Here is a 22563-nt window from a genome sequence, read left to right as displayed (position 1 = left end):
TGAATGTTTCTGGTAGCTTCCTAAGATTTGGCCACTGGTAGCTCTCACTAGCTAATTAATCCGCAGTTTTTGGTAAGGTTGAAAGACCATGTCATGTATGTAATATTACGCAAACAATGGAAACATCATCAGTTTCTAAATGGATATTTTAGAATCTAACCATAATTAACTGGAATTTAAAAATGCACATGGGTTGGCATCATATTAGAAAAGTGGGCTAAACTCTACCTCTCCCCCGACAAGTGCATGCAGGTATGATTCACATAGGTAGAAGACAATCTTGAGGTAACATAATATAATACTATTACTCTTCTCTCCCTCCCTAGCGAATGACCAAAAACATAAAAAACAAAAAACAGGAATTTAAAAAACAGTAAAAAAATTTCAAAAAAAATGCCAACCATAGCTGCAGAAAACCAAAACAGGATACGCTTATTTTTCTGTGTCACTATGGGTAGGTCTAATAATAAGTAAAACTATTCAGGCCCAATTAAAGGGCTAATATACACCCAAAAAAGAAAATAAATCTTGAATAAATATCTGGCGGCAGGAAAGTTAACAAGCAAATGGGTCCATAGCTCAGTGGTAGAGCATTTGACTGCAGATCAAGAGGTCACCGGTTCGAACCCGGTTGGGCCCTTATATATTTGTATTATTTTTTACAATTGATGATTTTTTGTTTTTGTTCCAATCCTTTCCTATGTCATATCAACTCAATCAGCTTGACGCATGTCCTCGGATAAAATCATTTCACTTATTAATGAGAAGTGGATTTGTTGAATAAAACATAAGCAAGTGAATTCCTTTTATTTTATTTATGATATATTTATATTTCAACTATTTGCCCAAAGCATCAGAAATGCACTTGCAGGATGAGTTTCTTATTTTATGAATGATGGACTTATGTCACAAAAAATGTGCAGCCAATACTTATCTTGTGAAATACAGTCTACCTAATGATTATATTTATCCGATAAAGGAATATCTTATGTCAATCAACTATATAAAGGTCGGATGAAAAATTATCACCATGTCTAATTCCAAACTATTGGAATACTTGCGTAGGACTTTTACAATTTTTTTTTTTTGGGGTCAATTGATGTCAGAAACTCTTTTGATTATCTAAACACATTTTAAACATTTCTTTACGAAAAAACAAAAACAAAGAAATATTCACATTTTAAAAAAGCAATCACAAACAATTTCTTAGTAAACCATAGTCCAGTAGTATTATGAGTACATATTTAACGCATTTCATTAAGAATGCAATTCATGTTTGCTCGAATTTTATAGATAAAATATTGGAGGAAATTAACAAGATTAAAATTTATATATACTAAGGCTCAATCCAACTAGACATTGTTCATAAGCACATTGAAGTGACAAACTTGCCCCCGTTTGACTGCTCTTGGTCCCCTCTTTTCTCCCCTGCGGCACAGTGGAATGACCCAGTTGCCCTGCTTTAAAACTTTTCCTTCTTTCCCTTTTTGCCAATTTCCCTTTGGATCTTGACAATGCGACTGTATAGTTAGCTCAGAGAGTTGACTTTGTCTTGTTTTGCTCTTTTTGAGACTGATTTTCCACTCTGGTATATATGGAAAGAAGAGTGCTAGTCTTAACAAAATGTCCCAAAATAACGAAGTGTCTCTTCAAATTTATGCTCATATTTTGGTTTAGTTTTTAGTTTTTAGTTTTTAGTTTGTAGCCTTTTATGGCGTGTGCGATACTTTTTTTCTTTCGTCTAAGGTTTTTCTCACTAGATTTTTTTAGGCAAAATTTTGATGAGGCAACGTTTGTCCCATTGAGTCTGTAACCTTGAATAGTTAAATGACATTGTACTATTTCAACAACAACAAAAAAATGTCCTAAAATACCGTATTTTGTTATAATAATGAATCTCAACCAAGTAAATGTATGGTGCCATTGAGCACATGAACACGATGTATAAAAGATCAAGTGAGAGCAAAAGCATATCCATAATTTTTTTCTCTGTGTGGGCCAAAAATACAACACACAACTTACTTCGGAAGAGTTTTTGTCGTCTTAGAGTTTCATGGTCTTTAGATATAGAGGGCAAGGAGAAAAACAGAAGGGGAAAGAGAGAGAAGAAAGAAGGAAGAAAAGCTTCAGGGCGTTGAGAGAAGTGATGTGCTTCTCATTGAAAAAGAAAATTATTTCATTTGTTGGTGGGAGGGAAAGAGAAAGAAGAGAAAAGGGAAGAGCAAGTTAGAAGTGGACATTTAATGTTGCTGAGGGGGTAAAACTAGAAAATACAAAAGTTGAGTGTTGTTTGAAGTTTTTTAAGAAATGGGTCCGCCTTTGAGTGAGAGCACGACATGGAGTTTTAATGCATGTCTCAATTTACCATTTCATCAAATTGAAGATTAATCTCAACGTTAATTTTTTTATTATTACTATTTTAATGCTTATAGGCCACAAGGTATATGTGGCTTACAATTTTAACTTGTTCTAATAAAATGTATATAAAGGTTGGATGAAAAGTTTTCTCATGTCTAACTTTAAACTAATTGTGGTTTGGGAATGCTTTAACATAACTTATAAATTTTTATATTGAAGAACGGAGTTATAAATGTTTTTGGTTATTTGAAAGTGCTTTTATATTTTCTCGTCAAACCAAATCTATATTTAATTTTTTATAAAATATATAAGCAATATTGAAAGAGAGGATCTATATTCAATTTCTAATGCAGCTTTTTGGAGTATATTTTTATTCGTTTTGGAAAACAATTGTAACCTAAAAGCCAAAGAGTGAAGAAGACAAAACCAAGCAAGTAGTTGAGGTACATAAAAAACTGTAACACAGATGAATAGTGGAAAATTTGAGAAAAGAAAAAGAAAACTTAAAAACAGATGGCGTCGCCCGGACTCGAACCGGAGACCTTCAGTGTGTTAGACTGACGTGATAACCAACTACACCACGACACCTGGATGCCCCATTTGTGCGTTTTAATTAATAAAATATTTAATTTAAAACACCCCCAATATAAACCGCACAGCCTCCAAACACTGTTTTCTCTCTCTTACTTCTCTCATCGCCTTTGGTCTCTCTCTCTCACTCGCGTACCCTACCCTTTGAAACTTCTAAACTTTCAACATTTCTCTCCACCTCCGCTAGAAAACCCTAACCCTCTTTCTCTCTCCTAGGGTTTCGTTTCTCTCTCTAGTCAAACAAGATGCAGGACCCTCTAAACATGTCCCTCGACGACCTCATCAAGACCAGCAAGAAATCCGGATCGGGCAACGCTCGAGGCCGTGGCCGGGCCTCAGGACCCGGACCCGCCCGCCGGTTGCCCAATCGTGCCGCCAATCGTACGACGCCGTATGCGGCGGCCAAGGTAGAAGCAAATCTCTCTGGCTTTGGCTCTGATCTATCTTCTCAAGTTGAAGTTGAATTAAACTAATAATAAATTTTGGGGATTTAGGCGCCGGAGACCGCGTGGCAACACGACCTGTATACGGATCAGGGGGCGGCGGCGTTCCCGGCTCAAGCTGGAAGAGCCTCGGCCATTGAAACTGGAACCAAGCTCTACATCTCCAATCTCGATTATGGCGTTTCCAACGAGGACATTAAGGTAATTTTCTCTTTTCTATATTGAAATAACTTGAAGCTTTGTACTTTTGAAGCTTCTGTAATTTAGCTATCTCACAATTCTTATTTATAGCTGGATCTGTTTTCTAACAAGGTGATTTCTTTCGATGATTTGTGATTTAGCACAATTGGGTTTCTTTTTTTCGTAGTCTGTGGATTGCTTTTGAAACTAAGGGTTTGGATTTGGATTCTTGTTTTAAATTTTTCATCAGACTTTATAAACATTAAATCTTTTATGCTAACCAAATCAAATACTTGCAACAAACTTGAAACTCCCTTTTTATGCCTTCGTTCAACAATTGAGGCAAACAATTTGAACTAAGAAGGCAAACCCAAATCTTTCCTTTGAATACATATATCCAAAGTGAAATTTTTTTTTTCACTATTACATTAGTTCCTTTTTGTTCTGTTGTATTGAGATGTTTTTATTTAATCTTATATTGTAATTTGATTGGGTTTTTGTTTACAAATTTAATTGATTCAATTAGAGTATGAGTAATTTTTTTTAATTGGCCCTGGACTTTTTGGGAAATATGAGCAGTTCAGAAATATTGCATTTTACATTTTCGAATTTTCTAAAGTCAACTCACTATGTGCAGGAACTGTTTTCAGAGGTTGGTGACCTGAAGCGATATGGAGTACATTATGACCGAAGTGGGAGATCGAAGGTATCTTGTCAAGTTTTGCATAAATTGGTCCTTCTGGAGAATTCTTTGTGTTCTGCTGTAGTTTAGAACAAAAATTATTTTTCTTAGGGAACGGCAGAAGTAGTCTTCTCACGACGACCAGATGCTGTTGCCGCGGTTAAAAGATACAACAATGTTCAGCTTGATGGGAAACCAATGAAGATAGAGATTGTAGGAACGAACATTTCAACACCTGGCGGACCTCCTACTTTGCCCCCTGCTGCTAATGGCAACTTTGGAAATTCGAATGGAGTTCCTAGGGGGTATGTCTTTGTACCATACTTTTTGGTTTAGAATTTTCTTTCCATGGTCTGTGTGCTTATCCATGTTCCCCCTTCTTGTGAATTTCTATGAGTTATGTGTTTTTTATGCGGAATGTTGTGACAATGTCACAAGTCTACTGTGTCTGCAAATCATTATGTGGACTACTTTACTATGTTTTCTAGAGCGTGAAATAATGTCTCTAGAAGAATTCATATATATATATATTTATTTATTTATTTATGCGGAATGTTGTGACAAGGTCACAAGTCTACTGTATCTGCAAATCATTATGTGGACTACTTTACTATGTTTTCTAGAGCGTGAAATAATGTCTCTAGAAGAATTCATATATATATATATATATATATATATCGTGGATGGTAGTTGTCAAATAACCTGTGACCTGACAATGAATTTTCTGTTAAATGCCTGAATGGATTAAGGGGTTCTTTAAATTTTGATTGCTACGAGAAGCTCTTGTATCCAGAGATGAATGCCTCTGATTTGAGGCATTATATCTTTGGTTTTTACAATGACAAGTCCTGTTTCTGATATTAAGATTCCGTAACAGCTTACTTTCTACATCTTTGCTTGTGTCAAAAGTTTCAACAATGGTTTTTTTCCTTTGGTAATAACTAATCTTTCTAGCCAAGAATTGACAGGGATACGAGAGTACTAAGGCCCAAGCATTGATTTGGCATATGCTGGATGATGTTGGGCCTATTGGGACCTTGCATGATTGGGTTGGGTCTATTAGGAGCTATCTTATGGTCTATACTGAAGCAACCTTAGAGTTTCTATGCTTTTATTGTAATGGGAAAACCTAGACTCGCAGTCTTGATTATCTTTTTGCTTGTAGTCTCTTATTATAGTGGACAAAGCTAGAAGCAATAAGATTTTAATATTATTATTATCGAGGGGGCTGAAAGTCATGGAAGTTTGTCTGTGCTCATTACATAACTCTATGAAGGCTTACATTTACTTGTCGATACTTGTACATGTACGAGGCTGAAACTGGTGTTGCTTCATAATTCAGTTACTGCTGCAAACATAGCTGATGTTTTGTTGTGCCTCATGCATGCGTATGAGGCATGAGATGTAGCAGTCAGGAAGACTGAACCTGTTTTGTTGTTGGATGTGGCATACTCATTATCTAATCTGTGCTACATATTAATTAATCAGAGTCCTAAATTTTGTATTTTTTGTGGTTGTTAAGCAGTGGACAGAGTAGGGGTGGTGCATTTGGACGTATACGTGGCGGGGGTGGCCGTGGTCCTAGAAGGGGGGGCCGTGGACGTGGAAGTGGTAATGGAGGTGGAAGAGGCCGTGGTGGTGAAAAGGTATCTGCTGAAGATCTTGATGCCGAGCTGGAGAAGTACCATGCAGAAGCAATGCAAGAGTAAAACGCAAGCAGTTGTGTTTTAGTGTTGGCTTTATTACATCTTCTGTGGCCCATTAGGGGGCTTGGTGATTTGACAACCTCATCTATTTTGTGTATTTCTATCGAAGTCCTACTTTCTAGAGAGAGAAATTAAGCGTAGAAAGAACTTATAGAATCTTGCTTATGGAGTTTGGGATCTTATTATGTTTATTTGAACATGGGTATGAAATATGTGGGTTAATGGACAGTTTCAGTGCTTTAACTGAACTCCCACTTTTGGACCGTTAGCTTCTTCAATCCCTTTTTATACATTCAACAAGTTGGGGTATGGAATTGGGAAGCTTATCTCTCTGTTTCTCCACACGCAAAGACAAAACTGGCTGCAAGGTGTGAAAGGATTGAGCCTTAAAGAAATCCCACACTGCTGCAATGTGTTTGGTTCTACTGCATGTAAAGTGGCGTACTTCACATGAGGTAGATATCTCTGTTTTCCTTGGCATTGAAGTCTTGTTAACTATTTAAGTTTTGTCCTTTGTGTTTGGTGCAGTTGAGTTAGCTATTTTATGGTAGCTTTCTCTAATATCCTGCCCCAGAAAATGATAGTTTCCATGTTTATTGGGCATCGATCCTGACATTATGTGTTTAGAGAAATTGTGTGGACTAAACAACCACTGGTTCTACATGTAGAATCGGGTAACAGGAGTCACATTGATGATGTTCAGAGATATGCGTTGCCTTCGGGCTTCATAGTCCTGGGGGGAGTTCCAGATATGCCTGCTTTTTGACGGTCTATTCGCTAAAGACAGCGGGGTGACTGTTAATACTGAATGTATTTTTGGGTAAGAGTGAGTGAGTTGCTGTTTGATTGTGAATTACCCCTCTGTTGGCTAGATTGCAATGGTATGAGTGGTTGAATTCTTCTCGAGCACTTTTTCGTTGATCATTGGAGCATGAATCAGGTTCTATCTTTGCATGGTTGGAGTTCATGTCCAATATAGAATACCATTGATTTTCCCCCATCCTAGCGACCGGAATAACCTTGTGAGTTTTGAAATTAGTATTCTTAAATTTTGCTTTGTTTTGTTTTTGTTAAGTTAGTAGCTTGACACGCATATCATGTGATAATTTTGACCAGGGAATTATAGATATTCAACCAGTATTGCTTGCTTTTGCTGTTTGATTCGTTTCGATCTCGATAATTGACTGAAAATGGGTTCCTACGAAAAGTGAGTGGAAGAGAAGCGCAGATAAAGAAGAATCTACTATATATATTTTTTTAAAAACACAATTTATCCTCGATTTTGTTCTCACTTTTTAGGAACTTTTTTCTGTTTGGTGTTTCATGGGAGGCCAATGCCCTTAAGACACAAGCTTGCTATTACTAGCCTTGCACTCTTTTACCCCTAAAAACTAGTCTTGTACTCTTGGTCTATCAAAGAGCTCTTATCATTTTGGAGACTTAATAATCGATAAAGGTTCCTTTTTATTTCCTTTTTTTAAAAATGAGTACAGCCGCGCGGCTATACTCCATGTGTTAAATTTTTTTAAAAAGACGTGTTTACACGTGGCCCCGAATGGTTGGGGGTTCTCTTTTCTATATTAAAAAATAGTATCGCAGCAAGGCCATACTATTTTCAGTGTAAAATATAGTATAGCCGTACGGCTATACATGATTTTTTTAATAATTTTTTTAAAAAAAGTTAGAATAGCAGGGAAGCGTTATTGGTTTTTAAAAAAATAAAAAATAAAAAATGAAAAAATTGTTTTTAATAAATAGTATAAACGAGCGGCTATAGTCTTTTCAATATGTATATATATATATATGTTGGTACGCTATTTTCAACAGTATATTCGTGTTCTATACACGTCTCACGTTTTTTTTTAAAAAGCTAACATACAATAGTCGTTATTATGTAATTTTTGACACGTGGCTTTAATCGATAGACGCTCTTCTATATATATATATATATATATATATATTTTAAAAAGGGAGTACAGCCGTACGACTATACCCACTTTTCAAAGTAATATATTATATAAGTATATTACTTATAATAATATTTTATTTAGTATGTGTAAATACCAGTGGTTTGGTTTGGTTAAACTGTGGTTTTCAATATCCAGCACCAAGCCTCTCTCTTAAAACATTCTTGTATCCGCCAGTGACTCGCTTGTATGATGGTGGAGGCTAAGTTGTGGGGGTGGTTGATTAGGTGGAGGCTAAGTTGTGGAAACGAACTATTGTTTTTGGATATGTTGAAATTGGTGAAAATTGTGAAAATATTAAATTGATTTTTTTTTCAAAATTATAACTAAAACTTTGAATCCATTTTACGTTAACCACTAAATGCAAATTATTTTTTTTTGAAAAAAACAAATAATTATCCAAAAACAGGGCACAAATTTTTTTGAGTGCCAATATGGCCTAACATAAGGACATAGTTTTGCAACTCTCTTCCACTATAAAAATAAAATCAAATAAAATCAAATTAGTAACACCGATTAAGAAGAAAAAGAAGAGAGAATCTTATTTTTGTTTATTTTAAATAAAAAAGAGTCGTGCAGCTATAATAATAAAAGTAGTACAGCCGTGCGGCGATACTACGGTTTTTATTATAAAAAATAGTATAGCCAGACGGCTATACTATTTTGACACGTGGCGAAATGGGCGCTACCTGCTAGGCGGGTCCTCTCTTTTTTATGTTTTATAAATAGTATAGCGGAGCGGCTATACGTGGATATTTTTATAATAAAATAGTATAGCTGCCCGGTTATACTACGGTTCCCTCTCACACACAATATAAAATACAAAGCCAAAAGCTAGAAACAAACCCTAAATCCTTAACCAATAACCTAATCATTTACATCCTAAATTAGCAAGGAAATTCAAATGCCTCCCCAAATTGTACTCGTTCATTAAATTGTAAATACGGAAATTATCGAAAGAGAAAAGAAATACACACTGAACACTGAAGAAAATTTAGAAAAGAACTAACTGATATATTCAATAATGAAAAAAAAGAAAGAAGGGGGCATGGTAAAAGTTTGCTTGTAAACTAGGGATTCTCCTATTTATATTCAAAAATAAATCTTAACACTAAACGATGAGGTACGGAACTTATTATCCAAGTTTTGGTGGAATTCATGATAACACGGACTTGAGCTTTCTCGAGGAAACAAGTTGGAGGGAGGTTTGAGCGCCCTTTTACTCAGAATGCTGAAGATGATGATACGGACTACAACTGCTGCTACTTCTTCTTCTTGTTATTGCTGGAGCAGCAGAGGTATGAATTGTCTTCACTCTAACTCCACTTTTCCCGTTTTCGTCAACAATTACTTTGCTTTCTTTCACTCTCAACCTTCGAAACCGATCAGATCTACAAGAACCCAACTAGAGCAGCCAAAAAGGGACTTACCCAAAATCACAAATGTTGAGGATGCTTTCAATGTGTTCGATAGAATGCTTCAAATGCGCCCTCTGCCTTCTGTTGTCCGTTTCACTAAAATCTTGGGTCAAGTTGCAAAATTGAAACATTACTAATCTTGGGTCAAGTTGCAAAATTGAAACATTACTCGGCCGTCATCTCATTATATAACCAAATGGGTGCGTCCGGAATTGAACATGATGTTTATACTGTAAACATTTTCATTAATTGTTATTGTCATCTGAATCAAATGGGGTTTAGTTTATCTGTATTGGGAAAATTCTTCAAACTTGGTCTTGAACCAAATGTCTTTACCTTCAACACTCTAATCAACGGCTTTCTTCTCAAGAATAGAGTGGTTCAGGCAGCAGAACTTTTCAATAAAATGATCAACGCAGGTAATTGTCAGCCTGATGCTGTTACTTATGGCACGCTAGTAAAGGGCTTTTGCATGAAAGGTAACAACAGAGCTGCTATTCAGTTGCTTAGGAAGATGGAGGAAGGAGCTTGCAAGCCTGGCTTAGTTGTCTATAACACAATCATCGACAGTCTTTGTAAGGATAAACTAGTTGATGATGCTTTGAACCTCTTATCAGAAATGATGAGCAAGGGTATTGCCCCAGATGTCATTACCTATACATCCTTGATTCATGGAGTTTGCAAATTAGGCGAGTGGAAAGAAGCTAAAAGGTTGTTGAATGAAATGGTGAGTAAAAACTTCTTTCCAGATGTGTGCACATTCAGTGTCTTGGTAGACACGCTTTGTAAGGAGGGGATGGTTGGGGAAGCAGAAGGTGTGGTCGAAATGATGATTGAAAGGGATATTCAACCTAATACCGTTACATACAATTCACTTATGGATGGTTACTGTGTGCGAGGAGAAATGAGCAAGGCTAGAAAAGTTTTTAAACTAATGCTTAGCAAGGGCTCGATGGTTGATGTTTTTAATTACAGCACATTGATAAATGGATATTGTAAGCGTAAGATGATGGATGAGGCCATGACGCTTCTTCGGGAAATGTCTCGTAAGGGACTGGTTCCAAATACTGTTACTTATAACACTCTTGTCGACGGTTGTTGCAAAGTGGGGAAATTAGGTGATGCACAACAGTTGTTCTCTGAGATGCAAGCTTGTGGCCAACTTCCAGATGTTCAAACTTATGCTATTCTACTGGATGGCCTGTGTAAAAGTGGACAACTTTCTACAGCAATCCAATTGTTTAGAGAGATGGAAGGCAAGAAGTTGGATGTAAATATTGTGATTTACAATATTCTTATTGAAGGTTTGTGCCTAGCTGGGAAAATTGAATCTGCGAGGGTTCTCTTTCGTGGGTTATCCTCAAAAGGACTTCAACCAGCTGTAAGGACATATACCATAATGATTAATGGACTCTGTGCAGCCTAACATGTGAAGCAGAAAAGCTGCTTACTGAAATGGAAGAGAAAGGTTGTCCTCCAGATGATTGTACGAATAACACAATTATTCGAGGGTTTATCAATAACAATGAGACAGTAAGGGTGACAGGACTTATTCAACAAATGGTGGAGAAGGGTTTCTCAGCAGATGCATGGACTACAGAATTGATAGTTGATCTATTGTGTAAAGACAAAGTAGATCCTGCATTGTTGCCATTGATGCAAAAAGAGAATTATGAACTTAATTTGCCTCATTTAAAGTTGAACAGATCTTCTGACCATCCCAATAAACATTGAAGCTCTTCCACCTCTGGCAACCATGGATGTGTTATATCTGTTATCTCTTAATCCATCATGTGACAATGTTGAGTAGTAGACATAACTTTACCGATAATCGTAACATCTTTGAAACAATTGGCTTGTTTTTTTATGTAACGCAGGTCTTTTTTAGTTTCTTTCACACAAACATTGCGCAATTGACTGACTCTGCATGTTTTTGTTATTTTGCAGTATACAGACTTGGTTATATAAAGATATCTTTGAGGGATATCCTGTGATCATGATAGAGAAATTTCTATGTTACTCTTTTAAGGTTGTTAAATTTATTAGAGAGAAGCGGGGTATTTGGACTGATATAATCAGATTTTTCAGCTGACCAAGACTTTGCAGTTTCGGCAAAAACCAACCAGCCTTTGATTAAGGGGCCTTCTACAACTTCTTTCAAATTTTTTTATTTGTAATAATTTTGTGAAGGACATGGTGAGAGCAACGTTCAGAAATTCTAGCATCGTGCTTGCAGCTTGTGAAATGCAAATTTATTTTATAGTTCTTGTGGATCATGGGGATGGGGGGAAAACATATTGAAGAAATTTCAAACACAGCTAATCATGAATACAATTTTGGCTCAATAACAACTATATAAACAAAAGGGAACTTGAGCAACTCAATACTGTAGTGGCCTTTCTTCAACCTGTTGATTTCTTATTTGCTCAGGTGTTCCTTGCTCTGGTGTTCCTCGGTCTTCATCATTGCCTGCAAACTGATTCATCATAACTTCTCCAAATTTACCCATCATCTGTGGGTTCACTGGTGCTCCTTGTGGTGGTAGGCCATTAGGCATATTGGCCCCACCGTTTTGTCCTAAAATCAAAAATATGTGTCGCAATATCAAATATGGATGGAAACTTAACAGTAACGTGATAAGTTGAATGACATGCGCAGTCTAGTTAAAAATAACGTGTTACAAAAGCTATGCAAATGCACATGCAATTTAATAGAGATTATAGGTTGTGTGCCGACCTGCATTGGTTGCTGCTATGGCAGCTGCTCTTCTCTTCTCCTTTTACTTTGGCTCATAGCACAGACAGAGATCACCACAATAACCCAGAAAACAAAGAAAGCTGGAATTGCAATTCCAAGAATTAACCGAGTCTCCCTTTCATCTCTCCCTCTGCAACTCAAAGCCCTCTTTTCTTTCGCATCTCTCCTCTCACTGATGCCCTCTCTTTTTGCGTCGTCAATATTGGAGCCACACCTCAAATATCTATTTCGTTTCATGTGTAATGCTATTTGCTTTGAAGAGGGTTAAAGATTCTCCTTTTCTTCATTTTTAGAATTGCATTATGATTGGTTAAATTATTCTTTGAATTTCTTCTGTGATATATGGTTTAATCGTTGGTGATCATTAGCGGTTAACATGGAGTTAATTTCAACCCTCAGATTCCAACAACCGTAGCCCCCAAAAACACACCAAGTATTAACCTCCTGCATGCAATTTAGCCACAAAGCCAAGCCTCCTGCTCTAATCCTTCTGCCTGGCCTATTAGTCGAACCATCAAGCCTGAATCTAAACGGGCTTCTTGGAACCAACAGCATGAGCAGTAGAACTCATTTGATAACACTCTCAGCCAAATGTTTTGGTCTCATTTTGAATTGATTAATCATCTTTGCACCGAAATGAGAAGTTCGAATTTTATTCGTTAACCTTTAGATTATCTAAACCTTTATCTTAATTGTACTAATATATGCAATTTGAAATGATTTTAGATGACCTATCAGTTGTTAAGGATTAATGTCAAGGGAAACTACATTTTGTTTACAATGGAAAGTTCTCACACTAGGATATCCGGCAAGGTTAGCAAATTGAAGCAAACAACACAAATATTGAGAAAATCTAATTGAAGGCTAAAATAGAAATCACTTATATTTGATTCCATATCCGTCGAACTAAAACAGACGAGGGCAAAAACCGAGCAAAATCACTTATACAACACACATCAAACAACTTTGAGTTTTGGTCTTGGGGGTTTTCAGTCTATACAGGAGGCTACGTCTTTCGAAACTCTCAGCATTTAAAACTTTGGCTTCCTCAGCTTCTCCAAACTTGAATAGATTAATCCTAACAGAGAATACAATACTGCCTTTATGCAATCCATTATGAAATTCCAACAAGAAGAGGGCCAGTACCACGGATACAACAGTCGGAAGAACAGGCTTATAAGATGCCGCGGATATCTCCCAACCTGCACCACAAATAAAAGTTATGTTCCCACACTTGCTAAACAAAAGGCGTAACCCTATAATCCATCTGAAGCCACGATAACAAAGGATTCTCTAAAAGCATCATGTAAGGTCCTATACTTTTATTCTATCTATAAGTTTAGAACTTACAGTCATAAAATTATCTCATGATTTTACCAAAAAGGTTTAGATCTATTATCATGGATCTTTCAGGTCATCAACAAAGGTCTCCACTTTGCTCACATTCAACAACAGATGGGAGGATTGGTGATAACATAGTAGGTTTAGATACTTAAAAAGGAAAACAGCACGTATATAGTGTGTTAGAACTTAGCATAAGCTTATCAAGGATGAAAGATGTCTGCAAAGAACTGAAGATTACTAGTATAACCTATATCTCTTGGTAAAGCAAAATACTTGAGCTTAATGCCAAAGCAGACAAACAAAAAACTAAGACTTCAAAATGCAGCAAGATATCCAGTTTTAACAGAAAACTGTGATAGAGAAAAATATACTCACGGGAAAAAGCAAATCTAATGCATCCCAGGCAGCATGACGAACAGCTCTTGTGGGGTACATTGGACCACCAGGAGAAGTGAAACTATACAAACAAGCCTTTAACCTTGTACTTGTGGCCATTCTCAGATCCATTCCTGTTAAATTGATAATACATTAACTAGAATATATAGCGACCATAATACCAGGTTCACATGATGCCTTAAATCTTAAACCTAGAAATTGGTTAGAATATTACCCTGGAGAAGTTTTATGTGCGACAGATAGTGCAGCAATACTGGTTCCACCTTCAGTTTTTGAAGCTGACCAGTAAAGAAAATATCAACCTCATTCAATGCAGTGTGAGAACAAAAACTCAACAAAAGTACTTACAGCACAGAGCGTTTCAAAATTTACCTGATCTGCAAGTTCAATAACAAAGAAGTCTTCTGCACCACCAACCAGAAAAGCATTCGGAAAAAGAGGAAATTGCCTTAAGAAGCTCCCGAGTTTGTCAACTGCATGAATCAACACATTACTGGAGAATTTACAATTTCTTGATTCAGGGGCTGAAGATGCATTACCAGAAAACCCACCTGAGTTATAAAAAAATATAAACCTCGAAAGTAAAAGAAATAGATCTCGCTGGACCTGAGAATTAATGAAGAATTCTAAAGTTAATTTTAAATTCCAGCGCAAATTATTTTGGCTCCCCAATCAATCTCATGGCTAGAATGACAGTTAACCACATCAAGTAAAAAGTTCCCTGTAAAAGTTTAAAAAAAGCATGAACTCCTGACCTGTACAGGGATTTTATTCAACCGTTTGGGCTCCAAAGCAACATCTTCAAGAAGATACTGAAATACAATGTGGGGTAAAACAACACAAAAATGTAATGAATATTTCGTAAAGTTCTTCAACAAAAGCATATAAATGTCATCTTTCTGAGGGCTCATACACGAAAGAGGGATTGAAATCGCCTTGTATTTGATTGAGTATCAATCCTGAAAATATGCAGAGAGTACCATTAATAAGTTTGTTAAGCCAAATGGAGAATAATTTATATATTGTGTGCTAGCACAAATTAAACCTAGTAACCTTTTTTTCGGTTACAATTAAATCTAGTAACTTTGAAAAGGAAGAAAAAGAACAAATTTGATTATCCAAATATGCTATTTGTTATTATATATATGGATACGAGCAGCCGGAAGACGAATGCTTAATGTTGGACAACAATGGGAACTAAGCAAATAGAACTTTAAAAAGGTCCCAAAAAATCTTTTTGCTGCTGTTTTTTTTTTCCCAAAAGGGGAAAAAAGAAAAAAAGGTTATATAGAGAATGTGCGAGGCTGCTTGGAGGACAATTGATGAGAAAGAGACAGAGAGTCCCCTCAAAAGGCCTCACTCACAAAACACTGAATTAATTTCTGCCTCCTAACTAAGCCATATATGAAATCCAAAGCAATTCATATGGCTACTCAAAGAGGCAGTAATTAAACATAAAATCACAAAACAAATATCATCCACAGAGACCAACACATGTTCAAACCCAATTTGTATCTTTTTGCTTCTGTTGAAAGCCAGGACGTATGAAATTTATTTTCACAGAACAAACTGTACCTAACGCTACACAATGGAGGAACAGATTATAAAAGGCTACCATGAATTAGGAATATTAAAATAATTAAGGAAACAAGAAAATTCATTTCTTTCATATATCATCAATCATGGGAGTAGAGTAGAAAAAGCATTAAGAATTCAGTCGACATTTCACATTGCTGCAAAGCCATTCCAAAAGCCATCTATAACCAATTCGATGTAATTCCTATCAACCATTAACAACCAACAAGCATAAACTAGTATCCATACCAGAAAACATTTGTTGCACCTTCAATAAGAGCAGATGAGTAACGAAGAAGAACTTCAGAGTTGTCAAGTTGAACTTCAAACAGCTGCCCAGAAAAATAGAAGACTTACTCTTCGGCATCTCAGGGACTTAATTCAGGAAAAAGAGTAAAGAAGGAACAGTCAACTTCAAGCTCTCAATGATTTGAAATTCAGATTTTGTTGTTGTTCTAACTATAACAAATTACTAGGCTCCACATTTCTATGCATGCAAAGCAATTCACCATCTGTAAACTCTCCCAAATGATATATGAATACTACCTAGGAAAGTATGCAAACCCGAATTTCATTTGTTGAATGTCTGAAAACCAACTGTCATTCATTTTGAAAAGCAAGTTGTATATTAAGGTTGTTGACAAATTTCCAGATCATGTTCAATGGGTTTGACAAATTGTCAAAGCCGTTCTGCTGTATCCACCTGATTTATAGGTGAAAGTTCCAACAGGTGAGATCCCCCATAAATGAACAGATGACAATACAACTTATTACTTTGAAAGTCAGGCTGACCATATAAATACTCCAGGAAAATAGTAGTTGGTCTTGAGTGAGACGACTGCCCTATGGAATGTAGTCTAGTGCCTAGGCTGAGGCAAAAGGCACTTTTTGCAAGATCATAGCTGACCATAAATAAGCAGGCTTCAAATACTAGGTTTTTTCTAATTTTTTCAAGAGATAAAAAAGACCAGACATTTGGACAACATGATTTTTTTTCAAAACAAATCACCAAGTAGACGCAATTATGCTCCCAGAAGGGCAACTTCAAAAATAGAATGGGAAAGATCAATACACTGGATGCATGTTTACATACCCATTTGTGGAATAACAAGGCAAAAATATGAGATGCAAATGACTGGCTCCATAGTTGGACAATCAAATCAAGGATGCATTTTCCACTCGCGGGCACCTGAACATAATGGTCAGTAAGCACATCATAAAAGCATAGCTGACCATCCATGCTATCCTCTGCAGGAGAAATTGCATCTTCTTCCCTGCTGAGAATCATATCTGACACACAATTTGAATACCAAAAATGAGAACACTACTCGTAAATCCTTTAGGACCCAACCAATGTGAATTGGGGAAATTAGTGAACAGATTTCCACAACATACAAATCACACTGCAGTAAAGCGATGAATAGTCAATATGCCTATGGGCCACTTTTAAGCCCAGACATCACATATGGGGTAGTAACAGTAGTGCACACTCATTTGGCACATATGTCCGAGGTATGGAAGTAAAGTAACCATGTTCTTCTAGCATTCTCATAATTTTTAAGCTGACAAATAAATGATTCTCAGCCAATACCAAGTATTATCACTGGCAGTTGCATTATGACCCTTAAACACCATTAATATGTTTACTAAAATAAATGCCATCTTAATCATAAACTCGAATTGTTCAACCATACTCTAAAATACAATCCAATTATAGCAGTATCACAATAAGAGCAAACAATTTTGGATGTCAACATACAAAGTTTTACTCAACAGGAAAATAGACTTCCCAACTTTCCATCAAATACAGGTGACCGCTAATTCAGAAAATGGACAATTTCGACTTACCTTTGGCTCGCTCATCGATCTCTAAAGCTATGTCAGCAAACAACTCCTGCAACAAGTTGCGCCGCTGTGTCGGAGAAGCTAGCGCCTACAACAACAGATTAAACGCACATAAATCAGACGGCAATGAAATTATAAACTCCAGCATCCAAATTACGCCCTCTCTAAATGCAAACCAGCTATCTACACAAAGCCAAATCAAGCAATTCCATCATTACAACAGAAATCTGCGCATGAAAGATTTTCCGTTTGCTTGCCGAGAAAAAAAAAATCAAAAAAAAGACAAAAAAAAAATCAACCATAAAAGGAACTCAATAATTAGAAATTCGATGTATTCATTTCATTTCGTCATTTAGTGTCCTGGATTTTCTCAGTAACCAAAAGGGAAACGAAGAGTTAATACCCGCTGGAGCTTCTTCTCGATTTCTAGAGTGACGGCATCGAGATAGGCAGAGCTTCGAGGGGTTGACATTCTGATAGGGAGTTCAATCTCCAAGAGAATAGCAATAGCATTACAGTTACAGAGAGAAAAACCCTAACTCTGATTGATCCAATCCAAACACGGCCTTAACCGAAACCGATACGGTTCTCGGTTTCTTCGTCTTGAATTATTGAAATGGATTGAAAATAAAAGCCTCTGTCGACAACAGGTGCTGGTGAAACAGTAAGCTGTTTTGGTCTTTAGCCTATGAATTAATTTGAAAGTATAAATAGTATATATTAAAATAATAAAAGGGGATTGAATTGAAAGTTCGGGGTACTCTTTTTGATGGCGTGACAGAGAAGCAAAATGTGGTGGACGGGTGGAGCCGAAGGAGGGCCTCTGTAATGGTAATGGAGGTAGAGTGGTGGACAGCACGGATTTACTACACGTTGAATTGCGCACGTCACTTTTGCTTTTATCATTAGATAGCACGTCGTCCGAGCACGGCGAATTTTTTATCAAAAATTTAGTGCCTAATTTCTTAACCTTAATTTAATTTAAATTACGAAACGGGAATTAATACAAATGACTAATCATTAAAAGCATATAATTGATTTGCTTACACGCAAGTGAATGAATGACTGTAAATTATTAAGCGATGGGTCATGTGAGCAATTGCAGTTGGTGAAACTTATAATCTTAAAAGACTTTGTAGTATATGATCGTAACCACTTGAGTAATGTTGCCACCGTGATGATGATTATGTTTACATTTTAAGTCTTAGCTTCTTCATAATTATTACAGGAAGTGAATTTCCGATGCGGTTGCAATCAGCAATGTTTTTTTCCTGTCAAATACCAAATTATACTTGTTGTATTTATCTTCTAATTTGGTTGGTCTTATTCTCAATTTGTATGATATCTTTATTAAACTGAATAACGTCCACGCAAAGTAGTAGGACATGTTAGGTTAGCCTTTCTTGTGGACAGACATTAAGCAAATGATCCTATCATGAATCTAGTTTTTCCTCTGGAGGTTGATTATGATATCCGTATTGGCCAAATCTATTATGCAAACCAAAAGTGCACAGTACCCTTTATTCTTTATTTTTTTATTTTCTGAAACAAAGTGCACAATATGATACTGATATGAAATGAATGACATGAGAAGATTTTGTGAACAGTTAGCCTATATTAATAATATCTCACCTTCATATATTAGACATCAAAGAGGACTTCACATGTTTCTCATGGTTTCCAAATTATAGGTCAAGGCTTGTTAAATTAATTAGGGAAACAATACGTTTGATTTCTTTTTATACCTCATTTGCCCTAATGACCAAGTCAAGTTTCGGACCGAAAAAAGAAAAAAACCAAGTAAAAGTTTATCAGGATAATATGATTTACATCTGAAACCGGAATTTGCATGCTTATGGCCAAGACTGAAAACTGAAATGCATAAAGGCATTCACAATAGTGATTCAACAGATCATATATGTATCTGGGTCATACATCTTTTTATGCCCAAAATGCACTAGGGGAGAGAGGAAAGCTCATAAATACAGTAAGACTCAGATTCTTGGTAGATAGATGATAAATATATCTGCTTCACCAGCCCATCAATGTTCTTCTAACTCTATCTACAATCTGATTCTTAGCTACCATATTTGATAATTGAAATTTGTGGTTCTCTTCCAGCAAAAACCTATAAACCTCCCATTCACGATCTGATGCTGAGACCCTTCCAATTTCAGCCTGAGAGAGAAGATAACAAACTATTAAAACTGCTGCAAAATTTGATTTGGTAATTCAGAATTAAGCCAAGCACTGCACTTTGTTACTCGGAAAAAAGGTAAATCACAATAAATTTCTCCCATTCAACAGTTGAGCTAAATCAGAATGCATGGCATGGCATCTAATCCTGTCTTATCCTACTAGAGTACTTTCAGAGTTTGAAATGTGTGTGCATTTTTGAATCACTGCTGCATTTCCTTACCGAGAAAATGCAAATCCCGAGTGTTTTTAAAGCCAATGTAACATCGTAGAAAACTCGTGGTCGACCCTTTCCAGATAGCTCCACTGGATTAGCAACCAACAGTTCAGTATCTGGCCCTCGGTCTGCAATGATAACACGTAAGGGGTGAAGCATCTCCACCTTCAAACACAAACACAGTGCACTCTGCTTATCAGGATCCACAAACTTTTTCCCATCCTTCTGCTGGATGAAAAGGTCTAAATCACGATAGCCTTTTACATTTGGAGAAAATCTACCGTAAGATATCTGAACAAGAAGAGATGGCAAACATTTTACATTAGGAAACTGCAAACATATTGCCAATCATGAGAAGTTGACAAGTATAATGCACATCTTTATATGGAGTTCATGGAGGAAAAGAATGAATTTGAACCCCCATTATAAGTGTGGGAAAATCGTATTAGATCCATCACCAAGTTGTATTTGACCAAAAAGCAAGCAACCATCAATAGATACCATCAGTTGATCATCCCCTTCTTAAAGTTTTTACTTATTTATTTCTTTGCTGAGAACAATAACCTTTCAGACAACTGCAGTTTATTTTTATATTTATCACCCTTCTTCTTGGGGCTGAGGTTGGAGCCCAATGCCATCCCCATGTAGGGAAACCTGTAAACTAGGAGTATGGGAACCAGCAAACCGCATTCATCTCATTGGCTGGGGGGCCATTCCCATTCCAGGACAGGTTGACCAAACTAACATGATGAAATAAAACATTGATGTTGTCTGGAAAAATAGTGATTTAGGGGGCGGGGGTGGAAGATAAGAATTTCTACCTTGATATTGCAGTCTTTCAAGGTTCTCATAATGTCATACAAGAGACCCTTGTGATCAGCACAGTGGATTTGAAGTAATGTATGAGCTGGGCTCAATGAATTGTCCATTGTCACATTGCTTTCCTTCAATTTTGTCATATCTGGACTGAGAGCTTGAGAGAGGGTTTCTTTATCCAATAACTCACATGTAAATAGCTCTTCAGCTACCACAGGAGAAAGGGAAGGGATGCCACGGTGGGATTCATACACAGGATCTGCCAACTGAAGTTCGCAGCTGATACATGACTCACCCAATACATCATGCAATTGTTTTAATGTCTCATCTTGGCGTTCTTTCGTGTGTAGAAGGTCCCTGAAATGAGTATGTAGCGCATCTCAATTATTAATTACATCAGGATTCCATCTTAACAAACTTTTAAACGTTGATAAAATCATGAAATTGCCAAGAAAAAACAATAAAACATGGACAATAATTCAGATGAGATGCAGTTGTTCCTAGTCTACGTGGTTTGCTCCATGGCATGTTTGATCTCTTTCCCAACCTCTTAGGGAGGGCATGCTTGTAAAAATAATTAAAGGAAAAAACCACAGTTCCCATTTTATTACCTCAAGATAAACTAAGCTATATAAGCCTTTGAGTTCATTCATTTAGAACCCATGTAAAAATGAGAAAAGAAAAAACCAAAAAGTAATCACACTGTAATTCTAAAACTCCAAGGCAGCACAGCACAAGTCAGTCAAGACCTAATATTAAAGACAAATATAACAAATGTAACATTTATTTTACTTTCTCCAAAGTGGGAAACTTATTGAACTAGACAAATCATGGAACTTGTAGACATCACGTTATCGTCTTACCGCTTACAATGCAGTAGAAAACTGGTAAATTCTTTACATAATAAGAACAAATTAAACAACAATAGAGAAAGTTCTTCAAATTGTCAAAGTAAAAAAGAAAAATAAATTATAAGTCCCAAGGCAAAACTTACATGTTATCTGTTATAAAGAAGAGGTCCAAGACCCTGTCATCTGGGGTTGTGGTCACTTTCACACTTTGAATTGAAAGCTCAAGCTCAGAGAGAATTTGTGTAACATCTAAAAGAAACAAAGTTAAGGCAACATTAGATTACAAGTTAGAAGTTAGAACCACCTCAAAATAATTAAGAGACATATAAATTTTACTCTTATTATTATTACCATGCAACAACCCCTTGCGGTCAAGGCAAACAAACGTCAATAGATAAACTGCTGAGGATGACGGTCGTGTGGTCTGCTGGAAGAAGTAATAGGACATTGTGCATGATGGGCATACAGATTGGAGCTGGTTCTTCAAATTTGACAATCTCACAATTGGTGAGCTTGAATGAGGAAATACCCATAACACTAAGTAGCACCATATCCCATCAGTTGAAAAATCTACACCAAGAAATTCACAGAGCAAAAAGAAAAAAAAAACTATGAGTAAAATTCAATCACATTAATTTCCAAATGCAATTAATTATCTCTAAGCCACCAGATTAATGTAAAAAACAAAACCCACATGAAAAAATCACTGAAAAATAACAAAAACTAATGATCCTTATAAATGAGCTTGCTTGATTGTTAAATTTGCAGAAAGGTACCAGCTTTCTCAATGTAAAGGCCAAAATCGAGGATTATTCTGCAAATATCGCAGCCGAGGCCGGTCTTGTCCGGGCAATTAACGGTGATGACGCAGGGCTCGCCAGGCCGGTTACCTTTCTGGATCACAACGACGTCGTCGCTCAGCACTCCCATACCGGAAACCGGGAAGGGCGGCCGATCAAAATGGCGCGGTAAAATTACGGGGCAAGAGTTTCGGGTTTTGGGTTGAGTTTGGAGGTCACCGGTGGTTCAGGTGCCGCTAAAATTTTAGAGAGATAAATGTGAGGACAAAATATAAGCGGGGAACTTGGGCTTTAATTTTGTCCTTTTGGAACTTGAGGCTGGTACCATAGAAAACTCCACGTTATCATTTACACGTGGGGCATTGTGGTCGTGGTGTCGGAGCTTTAAGCTGTTCCACTAGGTAGAAGGTTCTTTTAAAGC

General features: G+C 36.6%; 3 protein-coding genes, 2 non-coding genes and 1 pseudogene across 6 annotated transcripts; 3 read left to right on the top strand and 3 right to left on the bottom strand.

Moving 5' to 3' along the window:
• TRNAC-GCA lies at positions 569 to 640 on the top strand. The gene has a single exon. It is a non-coding gene; the product is annotated as a tRNA-Cys (tRNA).
• Positions 2873 to 2946, bottom strand: TRNAV-AAC. Its single transcript has one exon. It is a non-coding gene; the product is annotated as a tRNA-Val (tRNA).
• LOC18773387 (THO complex subunit 4A) lies at positions 3016 to 6859 on the top strand. 2 transcript variants are annotated; one of them, XR_002272005.1, is made up of 6 exons: positions 3016 to 3356; positions 3444 to 3593; positions 4210 to 4278; positions 4366 to 4559; positions 5780 to 6415; positions 6629 to 6859. XR_002272005.1 is itself a non-coding variant. In XM_007205704.2 (5 exons), exons 1-5 carry the CDS (start codon positions 3195 to 3197, stop codon positions 5961 to 5963), a joined length of 759 nt encoding a protein of 252 aa, XP_007205766.1. In that variant the 5' UTR covers positions 3016 to 3194; the 3' UTR covers positions 5964 to 6859. The 2 variants fall into 2 exon arrangements, 1 of the variants encoding a protein (XP_007205766.1); XM_007205704.2 differs by having other exon boundaries at positions 5780 to 6859.
• On the top strand, positions 8981 to 11231 carry LOC18772424 (annotated as a pseudogene).
• LOC18772249 lies at positions 12946 to 18036 on the bottom strand. The gene is made up of 11 exons (XM_007205385.2): positions 17666 to 18036; positions 17266 to 17350; positions 16511 to 16707; positions 15667 to 15749; positions 14756 to 14801; positions 14598 to 14654; positions 14394 to 14448; positions 14215 to 14315; positions 14057 to 14120; positions 13822 to 13955; positions 12946 to 13304 (listed from the first exon to the last, which is right to left on the bottom strand). The coding sequence occupies exons 1-11, from the start codon at positions 17732 to 17734 to the stop codon at positions 13134 to 13136; spliced, it is 1062 nt and encodes a 353-aa protein (XP_007205447.1). The 5' UTR covers positions 17735 to 18036; the 3' UTR covers positions 12946 to 13133.
• LOC18773094 (ACT domain-containing protein ACR9) lies at positions 19121 to 22436 on the bottom strand. Its single transcript, XM_007205193.2, has 6 exons — positions 22119 to 22436; positions 21694 to 21912; positions 21486 to 21591; positions 20497 to 20848; positions 19682 to 19966; positions 19121 to 19440 (listed from the first exon to the last, which is right to left on the bottom strand). Exons 1-6 carry the CDS (start codon positions 22270 to 22272, stop codon positions 19294 to 19296), a joined length of 1263 nt encoding a protein of 420 aa, XP_007205255.1. The 5' UTR covers positions 22273 to 22436; the 3' UTR covers positions 19121 to 19293.

The sequence above is a fragment of the Prunus persica genome, chromosome G6, assembly GCF_000346465.2.
Source record: "Prunus persica cultivar Lovell chromosome G6, Prunus_persica_NCBIv2, whole genome shotgun sequence".
Classification (NCBI taxonomy): domain Eukaryota; kingdom Viridiplantae; phylum Streptophyta; class Magnoliopsida; order Rosales; family Rosaceae; genus Prunus; species Prunus persica.
Note: the sequence above shows the minus strand (reverse complement) of the source record. Positions and strands in the feature narration are given on the sequence as shown.